Source organism: Cyprinodon variegatus, unplaced genomic scaffold (genome assembly GCF_000732505.1).
Source record: "Cyprinodon variegatus isolate N-32 unplaced genomic scaffold, C_variegatus-1.0 Scaffold408, whole genome shotgun sequence".
NCBI classification, from domain to species: domain Eukaryota; kingdom Metazoa; phylum Chordata; class Actinopteri; order Cyprinodontiformes; family Cyprinodontidae; genus Cyprinodon; species Cyprinodon variegatus.
In genome coordinates, this window is record NW_015150861.1 from 250,056 (window position 1) to 260,274 (window position 10,219).

General features: G+C 42.4%; 1 protein-coding gene across 1 annotated transcript in view; it reads left to right on the forward strand.

Annotated features, from left to right (window-relative positions):
- Positions 1-10,219, forward strand: part of LOC107093109 (unconventional myosin-XVIIIa-like) — a 94,203-nt gene that overhangs the window by 70,307 nt on the left and 13,677 nt on the right. The window contains exons 22-33 of the mRNA XM_015387941.1: positions 838-966; positions 1,456-1,599; positions 1,839-1,928; positions 3,408-3,527; positions 3,611-3,722; positions 4,442-4,569; positions 6,149-6,303; positions 6,423-6,546; positions 6,970-7,077; positions 7,168-7,260; positions 7,471-7,581; positions 8,943-9,075. Coding sequence (XP_015243427.1) covers positions 838-966; positions 1,456-1,599; positions 1,839-1,928; positions 3,408-3,527; positions 3,611-3,722; positions 4,442-4,569; positions 6,149-6,303; positions 6,423-6,546; positions 6,970-7,077; positions 7,168-7,260; positions 7,471-7,581; positions 8,943-9,075 — 1,447 coding nt within the window. The remainder of the gene's footprint in view (positions 1-837; positions 967-1,455; positions 1,600-1,838; positions 1,929-3,407; positions 3,528-3,610; positions 3,723-4,441; positions 4,570-6,148; positions 6,304-6,422; positions 6,547-6,969; positions 7,078-7,167; positions 7,261-7,470; positions 7,582-8,942; positions 9,076-10,219) is intronic.

A 10,219-nucleotide genomic window follows, 5' to 3' on the forward strand; every position in this document is an offset into this window, starting at 1 on the left:
TGCCAAATCAGTTTCTCTGATTGGTTGATGTGGCATGTCGAGCAGCAAAAGTTCTATTCTTCCAACTTCAGCAGCTGCTGCTGCTTCTGAAGCGCGTCACGTATCAGATTCTCAGAAGCTTATTACTCGCTAATCCTGCTGCTCAAAACGCTGCAGGACCCTTTGCTGCACCTTGATGTGCATCAACCAGTGACTTTGCATGTAAACTAGCTGCTTCTTCTGCCTCTGCTGCAGCAGAGGCTCTGAACTTAGCTTTGCTTTGCTAGTGTTCTGCCTTAAAGGTCGTCTTTCTCTCTGATTTTTAGTCTCATCTTCTTTTTGTATTTCCAATAACAGGATTTTTTTTTTTTAAGTTTAAAAACACAAACAGTTCAAAGATTAATGTTACATTTGAAGTGCTGAAAAAAAAACAGTTTGTTGTAAATGTGATATGATTACCCGTGATTGATAATGTTGATGTTTCTAAATGAGACACAGATCTGTCTGTTCAGTACTTGGTTTGTTCTGTCTTTTGTGGCGTCATGATGTGCTTCCTCTTTTTCATTGTTTTCATCAGACCAACATGGAAGCTCCCTTCAGACCTGTAGGATTGAGAAACACAAGTAGCCATGATGCTAAAAACATTCCAATAAAAAGTTAAACATGTAGAAATGGCACAAGTTTCCTTTTTATAAGCTTTTATTTCAACATTAATATAATCTGTTTATAGTTTGATGAATGTTTCATGGCTCTCGTTCACTGAAAGGACATGAAGTGGATCTGCAGGTTTTGTAGTAGAGCAACCCTTCCTGTTTGCCTTTGTTCCTGTCTCTACCTGAAACCCTCTCTGTCCTGCAGGTGTTTTTCCGAGCGGGGACTCTGTCCCGTCTGGAGGAGCAGCGCGATGTCCAGACCAGGAATAACATCTCGCTGTTCCAGGCTGCCTGCAGAGGCTATCTGGCCAGACAAGCATTCAAAAAGAGGAAGGTAGGGCCCCTGATGGCGGATTCACTGTCCTCTGTATAACGACTCTTCATGAATATCTGACAATATAAGCTGGTAGTCAGGGTTAAATGATAATAACACCTTATTGCCCTAGAAATAACCAACACAAACAGACACATTACTTTCCCGCAGAAGAGGAGATAAGAAACAGAAAATTTTCTCTCCCTGAGTCGTCTGTGGTCAACTCTGCTGGGACTCTAACCCCTGCCTTTGTCAGATTTCAAAGGAGTAACAGGAGGGGTCAGATGTTCACATATTCAAAAAGGGGGTGCAGGTTTATTGCTGTTGGTTATCAATCACCTGCATCAGCATAGCTGGATAAGACGAGGCCCTGGCCCCCGCATCCCCAACATCACAGGAGAAAACTAAGCTAACAGTGTAGCTTCACTATTTGCTGCACAGTTAGGATTGAATTCGGATTTCTACCATGTTAGACCCTGAACCTTTGTGGGCCTTTGATTCTGTTGACAGATCCAAAATCTCGCCATCCGCTGCATCCAGAAGAACATCAAAAAGAACCGCGGCGTGAAGGACTGGCCATGGTGGAAGCTCTTCACCACCGTTAGACCTTTGATAGAAGTGCAGCTCACTGAGGAGCAGATCCGCGGGAAGGATGTGAGTGTGTCGTACCTACAGAACCAGTCTGCGTGGGTTTGGGTTAGGGATATCTTCTGCAGTAATAGGAGAACAAAAATACCCTGCAAATTCTTCATTAAAACACATTTTATTCTGCGTCCTTTCCTCTGAATATTCATAGATTTTATTTATGACCTTTCTCTACGTCTTCATCTGAATGCTGAGCTAAAAACCACCCAGACCTGCTTCTGTCATGACGCCTGTCTGTTTTCTCACAGGAGGAGATCCAGCAGCTGAAACAGAGGCTAGAAAAGGTGGAAAAGGAGAGGAACGAACTGCGGCTCAACAGTGACCGGCTGGAGAGCAGGGTGACTTAACAACTCCCCACACATCTGAAGGGTTCTGATGATAAATGATTGAGTTTGAAGTTGCTCAGGTTGTAGACACAGGCGCTGGTTCTAAGCTCACAAACAACTCAATGTGGTGGAATGAGTCTAGTTACCGTAGTGTTACCTGTACCAAAAGCTAACAGGTTGGTAGCTAACCTGTTAGCTACTAAACACAGCTAGCCACAGCCCTCACCCTTTATATAGGCCATTTCTCAATATGTGTACTTGTGCGTTTTCATGTGATCGTGTACTCGTGAAACGTAATCAGCCTCAGCCCTAGTACTGTTCCAATTCACAAGAACAAGAAGACCGAGAACGGCTCCTGGATGTTGTTCTCACCCCTCCCTCTTTACCCAGCATGCATCAGATCAGACTTGTCCATTCTTGAGATTGACAGCTGTCCCAGCATGCACTGCGGCAGCAGCAGCTTCCAGTGGAGCGCTCACACAGCTGTGTTAAGATAACTTTTCTGTTGCTGTTTTAAGATCATTTCTAGGAGTGAACGCTGTACTTTAAGCTTCACTATATGGCCTATTTACCGATTTAATGCATAATAAAAAAAAAAAAATCTGAAGTTGAGAGGAGCGCGGCAACCAGTGGAGCTCAGAGGGTAGCCACAGCCAGGGCTAATCCTAGCCCGTCTGCAGTAGCCCTCTCTTAGCATAGCCGTGTGTGAAGGGCCGCTGCCTCTGATTATGATTTTTTTGTTTTATTTGGCAAAATCTTGGTTTGATTTATGTTTATCTGACTGTGTTAACTGTTATTCCCCCAATTAATGAAAAAAGTAAGAATTTATTATCTAGAGACTATTAATAACAGGAGGTGAAATGCAGCTCCAGATGAGCTGAGCGTGTGGTGATGTCATCAGTACGCTTCTGTTCCTATTGACCCATATTTACGCTGCGTGCTCCAGTTCTCCCGCAGTCCAGACTTTCCTGTGTTCTTCTCAAGATCATTCTTGGCGAGGTCTAGCCGTTTCTTTTTGCACCATAAACATATTTTTTTAGTTTTGTTATCACGTAAAACTTCATCCGTCATTAGACACGCTAACAGATGCTCCCGACTCAAACTCAGTCACCTAATTTACCGACTGACCAAGAAATGTGTCAGTCATCGCCATAAAGTGGAGGAGAAACTATTTTGTGGATGTTGGTGATAAATAATTATTTAGCTTCTTCTCTGTAAGACTAATGGATAGTGAAACATTAGGGTCAGAGGTCATGCAGGTTAGAATTGTTTTAATTACAGCTTGTTCTCCTCAAGTTTAACCCTATTTAATAAACATCTAGTTGATTGACTGGTTGGTGAAATGAGTTTTGAGGTTTGTTTAAAACTTACTTTCTGCTTCATGTTCTAGTTTATAAGCTTGGTTCAGATTAGATTCCGGTGCTTTTAGAGGAGCAGAGTGGAACAAAATCAAATGTTGGACCATCAGTGTGAGACCGTCTGTCCCTTCAGGTCACAGAGCTGTCCACGGAGCTGACTGATGAGAGGAATACGGGTGAGTCTGCTTCCCAGCTGCTGGAGGCCGAGACCTCTGAAAGACTGCGTCTGGAAAAGGACATGAAAGACCTGCAGGTAGAACCTATGAGCTGCTTTCGTCCTCTGCTGTTTTTTGTTTGGGTTGTCATGGTAACAGCTGCTCTGCTCTGTCCAAAAAGACCAAGTTTGACAGCATGAAGAAGCAGATGGAGTCCATGGAGATGGAGGTCATGGAGGCCCGGCTCATCAGAGCTTCAGAGCTGAATGGAGAGTTGGATGATGATGACACAGGTTAGATGACGTTTCCACAGCAACACACAGTTACTCAGCTCCTACCTACCTACTTCTGGACAGATTCCATCTCTACTAAAGGCTGTATGACACCACAATTAAAACACCTGAAGTTCTGAAGGCTATTTTTTTTTCCTTGTCAAAATAAACATTTCAAACCAAATTACATTCTTTATATCTAGAATCAACATTCTGGATGTGTAGAAATTAACATATGCTCCACTAATCTGGAACAAACTCCCAGTAAACTTTAAAAGTGCTGAAACCAAGCCTGGCCAGCCAGACGGATGGGACGTATCCACAGAATATCTGGTAAAGAGGTGGTAGAGCTCAGTTTCCATTAGGGCTGCGACTAAAAGTTATTTTGCAAATTGATTAATCTGTCGATGATTTTTTGAATCAATTAATAATCGGATAGGAACAGGTTCCTTATGGAACACAGTTTAAAAAACATTAAACCAGGTGAAACTAAAACAACAGCCATTATGGCATGTATACAAAAACAAGTGGAAACTGGGCAGTTAGATACCCAGGTTAAAAGCTCTCCTTCAGTTCAGCATTAAATATAATGTGAGAATCCTGGTTGCAGGTAACCACACGTCACTTCATTTCCAATTCAGACTAGATGCTTCTGTTTTTGCCATTTTTTGTGGGTCAGGATAGAATCAGTTTGACTATTCCAGCTAAAGAGGCGTTCTGTGAATGTGTCTGTGATACAGGAGGAGAGTGGCGGCTGAAGTATGAGCGAGCCATCAGGGAGATCGAGTTCACCAAGAAGCGACTGCAGCAAGAGTTTGATGACAAGCTGGAGGTTGAACAACAGAACAAGCGGCAGCTGGAGAGGCGGGTGAGTGGACACCTTGGTTTGCTGAGGCTGGTGTGTCCGGTTTCCAGCCTTTTAGTATCCGATGAAACCCGTCTGCCTTCTTCCATCCAGAGACTGATGATCCAGGCGGCAGCCTTCGGCTCATAACTCTTCTCTTATTCAGGTTTCTTTAATACAGTCGGCGTTGAACACATTTCAAGATCTCTAAAGGCAAATAAAGCAGAAGTATCAAGCTGCTGTTGGTCAAATACATAAACCTGAAAAGGTCCAGACACAGTAATGTCATGAGACATTTATGTGACAGATTTAGGGCTTTTCTGGAAGATTCCTCTACTCCTGATGAGGGGTGAGTCTAGTGGAAAACCATAGGATTGATTGGCCATTTCAGCAGGAAAAAAGCATTGACTTTTTCACATTTAAACAGGTTGCAGACCGACTTTTATACTGTCAGGGGTTTGGCTAAGTGGTTTAGGTCAGGTTTCTGTGGGATTTTGCTGGTAGGCTTCCACTGCTGCTCTGCAGTTTGGAGCAAAAGTTCAAAGAGAGGATGTTCCTATCCAATTATATACGGTTTATTTTTACAGCACCAATTCACAACACTTGTCCCCATAAGACACTTTTAAGTGACAACTTAAGCAAATCAGGTTGGTTCCGAGTTTTCTATCTAAGGAAAACCAGCTGATTGCATCAAATCATCGACTTTGCAGGATTCTCTTCTCCTGGATGAGCAGGCAAGTACAGTAATTATTAGCTTGGATTGTGGCATTGACTCTACAGCAATCTCTTATACAGGGCAAGCATGCAGCGACAGTAGAGAGGAAAAAAACTTCCTTTTAACAGGAAGAAAGACAAGAATCAGGTTAAGTGTGAGCGGCCTTCAGCCAAGGCCGACTGGGGTTCAAGGATACAGAAACAGAAACATTGATTGATACTTAAGCAGGAATGGCTGATCTGGAACACTCATTCTATATTAAAAGACTTTCACAACTTTTATTGTCGTTTTGTATACAAAATGTCTGATAACTGAGCTTTTATTCTAACTGGTACTGGGAATAAATGGTTTGTGGGTGTGTTTCCCAGTTTTAATTGGGATGTTAAATAAGGTTAAGTAGGAGTTGGATGGATATTGATTTGGTGGGTTTGATGTTCCTTGTTTCTGCTTAATCCACTGTTTCGCTATTTTTAAAAGGGGATACATCTTGCCGTTAATCTAAAAAGTCACTGGCTGCAATCAGCAATGACCTTTAGGATATTAAAGCTGGAATGATTTTTAATATCAGCTTCTATATAAAGGATTGGTTGCTTGGTTTAGTTTTTTTCTTTTTCTTCAGAAAATACTGCCCTCTAGTGGCTGGATGGAGTCCCTTAGTGCTTGTCAGATATAATGGCAAGAAAGACATGCTGTGACTTATTTTATCTGGGTTTCTTTACTCGCTTTTTTTTATTTTTTATTTTTTTTATAAAAGTTCAGAGAATTTCAGGTCTGCATGTTCTGCTGTTAGGGTTTCAGCAAAAACAAAATTTCCAAAATTAGTGGAAGTTCAAATATTGGTAGAAATCTATTTTGAAATCTATATTTTTTGTTTGTGTGTTCTTACAGATCAGTGACCTGCAGGCTGATATTGAGGAGTCTCAGCGAAACATTCAGCAGTTGAAGAAGAAGAATCAGCGGCTGATAGCTGAGCTGCAGGACACCAAGCTTCACCTGGAGGGCCAACAGAGCCGGAACCATGACCTGGAGAAAAAGCAGAGAAAGTGTGTTCACACGTCAAGCTTAACTGACAGGATCTGTGTTGATTTCTGCTTTAGTTTTCGGCCTTGCTGATGTCAGTCCAAGCTTCTGTGTTCTGATCCGGTTCAATGACTTTTGGTAGGTTTGACAGTGAGCTGAGTGCAGCCCAAGATGAGGCACAGAGGGAGAGGAGCCTGAGGGAGAAGCTAGCTCGGGAGAAGGACATGCAGAGTGGAGATTGCTTCAGCCTCAGACAGCAGCTGGAGGTGAGTGTCCTCCTGTGCCCCCCCCATTCAGCAAAGATACTGCTACATAGCTGGACATCTGATATTGCAATTTCACCAATTAGATGAGCCCTTGAATGACATATTACCTAAAAAAGTTAACAAGCCAAGAAGAAAAAAGATAATTTAAAAGTTCAAAAGTAAAGTTCAAAAGTTAATGTTTCTTTCACTCTCAGAGTGTTTTTCATGAATTTCTTACAGAAGCACTTTTGTTATTTTTCTTAATATATTCGGGCAAGTTGGCATTTCTTGTTATTACATTGACATTAATTCACAGTTCACAGTCTGACTTCCTTCTTCACTGAAACTTTGCTCTAGCTTCCGTCATTACGTTTAGCCTCTCACTTCCTCTTCCTGTTTCACTCAGTGCTTGACGTTGTCTCACTGGCTGTTTGTGTCTCGTAGGATAAGGACCTTGAATTGCGCACCGTCCAATTAAAGCTCGACCAGTTTGAAGCAGAGCTGCAGGATCTGAACTCCCAGGAATCCAAGGATGAAGCATCTCTAGCTAAGGTCTTTGTTTTTCCTGGATTGATCCACAGAGAAAGTCTTTGTTCGGATGTTTACCTTAGTTGATCTGTGACTGTAAACGCTGTGATTCAGATGAAAAAGCAGCTTCGTGACATGGAAGCAAAGATTAAAGACCAGGAGGAAGAGCTGGATGAGCAAGCCGGGACCATCCAGATGTTGGAGCAGGTAGAGATGGGCATTTGTTTCTTAATCACACAGGGCAGCTCTGTTGTCATGCTAGCAGTTGTCTCACACATGCTGTGTTGCAAACAGACCAGGTTCTCATCCTCTGGACTGGATGTATTCATGTGAATCTTTACAGGTCGGAGGGGAGCTGCTGATCTGCTGATGCTTTTCAGGTTTTCCACATTGTGTTTGATGATTGATCTGTTTCAGGCTAAACTACGGCTGGAGATGGAGATGGAACGTTTGCGTCATACTCATTTTAAGGAGATCGAAAGCAAAGACGACGAGGTGGAGGAGATCAGACAGTCTTACAGTAAAAAGGTCAGGATTTATTTTCTTTGTTTATTTTTTTTTCTTTATTAATAATTAATAACATATTTTCATGCTTGAAAGAAAAAGCTTCCCTTCATGGCCAGAGAAGAGTAAAGAGAGAAGAAAACAAACTGTGAGAGCAGAGGGGAGTCCATGCTTACACTGATTTAAACCTAAAGCCAGGCATACACTGTGCCATATTTTCAATCGTTACACACAACTACAACTTAAACTGTACAACGAAACCGCAGAGTTGTGCGACCCGATTCTCTGATGCAATCTACCTTCTCACACTGCACGTCCGAAAACCACACGTCGGACTGATCGGCAAGCGATGGTGCTGGTCCGACTCATCAATCTGGAAGAAGAAGAAGAAAAACTCTTCTGATAAATCAGCTTGTAGCTCTGCTTCAACAGCAGGATTTGTCCACGAACGGCTCGCGACGGCCGACTGAATTTTAAACATGTTTGATTTTCTCCCGACCTCAGGATTCCTGACCGGGAGGTCGTCATCAAAGGCTGATCGCCCCTCATTACCCCCTGTACACTACACAACGCATGACGTACGATCAGGCTGAATGTCGGCCGATTGAAAAAAAAACTTGCATGACTGGAGAATCGGCAAGAAAAGGGCTAAAAATCGTACAGTGTACGCCCTCTGCTGGTGCATCTTTTCTGCATTTCCTCCAGCTTAAATACCATGTGTAGATTTCTCTCTCTAGTCTGCAGATGGTGGCTGGCTTAGGGCAGGAAATCATCTCAGTTTATGTAAATTTTCCTGCTTTTAGTCTGTTTCATAAACCTCGAGAGCTTAATCTATCTCATCTTTAACTGATGTTTGGAAATGCAAACATATTTAGACACAATAGGAAGCTGCAGTCCAACAGTATGAGTGATTGATTACTCGACCCAGACCACTGGCAGAGAGACTTGGATCCAGGCTCTGGGCCTCTTCCTGTAGACGATAGCAGTGGAAACATTTACCATGACGAGGTGGATGAGAAGTTCTCTCATAGAGCAGTCCTGCTTTACTGAACCCGTTAGGTCTTCAAACGTGAGGTCAGAATCATGCTGTGTTTCTGCTGTTTCTACTAAAACAGAGCTTTTATAGCCCTTTAGCCACAGGTTCCATATAAATAAAGAAGGGGCTGATTTTAACCAATGCAGAAATGGTGTGAGAAACTCTAGCTGTACCCCTGCGCACTAGACGCCATCTTTTCAAAGCAGAAGCACCCCCTCTAGATATAGATGGTTACGCTTTGTCATGCTGGAGGCATCTAGACCCCAACAGGAGGGCTTGGAGAGTCCATCAATGTCAGACATAGAGAAACAAGGATCCTGCTTTCATGGTGTGTTTTATGTGTGTGTAGCTGAAGCAAATGGAGGTCCAGCTTGAAGAGGAGTACGATGAAAAGCAGAAGGTGCTGAAGGAGAAGAGAGAGCTGGAGGCAAAGCTCCTTTCTGCACAAAGCAAGGTAAGAGCACTGTGTTGGTCAGAATCAGGTCAGCAGTTCTGAATACCTAAGTCTTTGGTTCAGTGGTCAGTGTCTTCAGGTTTAAGGCTCCACTTTCTACACAAACCTGGACGTATGAATGCATCTTCACATCATAGGAGGTCCTGGTCGTGATTGGAGCTTCAGTGTTTTTTTAGTGCTTATTTGAGGTGCTGCAGAACCTCCTGAAAGTGACTCAGAACCCCAGAAACCCTCAGTGATGCTGATTTAAACCAGCATGTCACAGACTGGTGCCCATTAGTTGGTAAAATTTAAAGAGCTGAAAGCATTGATAAGTCTTTTATTACAAGCTGTAGTTCTGGCGTTTCCAGTTTCCTGCAGAACGCCACGAACACGCCTGTGTGTAACTGCAGCGTTTGAGGAACATTTACAACAAGACTCGTTTTAATCCCACTTCACTCATGTTACTGCCACCATAACGTCTCACATTTGTTAAATTTACCAAGACCAAAACTTTAGTGCGATTTGGAAAGGGCTTTTTTTTTTATTAGGATTTATATTGAAAATGCAATTAGTTGTTCAACACAAGTGTAATTGGATCTCAAAAGGGAGGAAGAAATGTACTGGTTGGATCAGACTTAAACTGATGTTCTTAGACTACAGTTACACTGAAAAGCTCATTAAGATTCACTTCATAAACTCAGCTGCACTACTTTCTAAATTAAACATGTTGGTTGCAGAGTCATGCTTTGGGACAGGATTGCTAGTCAGAGCTGATGGGAAGAGGGATGGAGCTAAACCCTGGAACATCGCTGAAAGAAAACCAGCATAAAGCTGCAGAGGAGCTGAGACTGGGCTGAAAAATGTACCTTCCAGCAGGACAACGGCCCTGAACATCCGGCATGATTTACAGCTGAAAGTTTATATTAAACCATTAGACAAGATTTATATGAAATAAAAAAAAAAAAAAACAGATATAGATCCAAGCACAAAGTTTCGTACACAGATGCGGAGTCTTTCCCATTTAAATGAGCTGTTTTGCTGCATTTTTGCATCTTGATTTTCAGAGCTGTTCAGATTTGTTTAAAAAAACAGACCCTCTCTCTTCCACTTATCGATGCTGCAGCTTTTTCAGTGATTTATCACTCAAATCTCTATCAAAAACATTGGGGCTTTTTTTATAATGTAGGGTT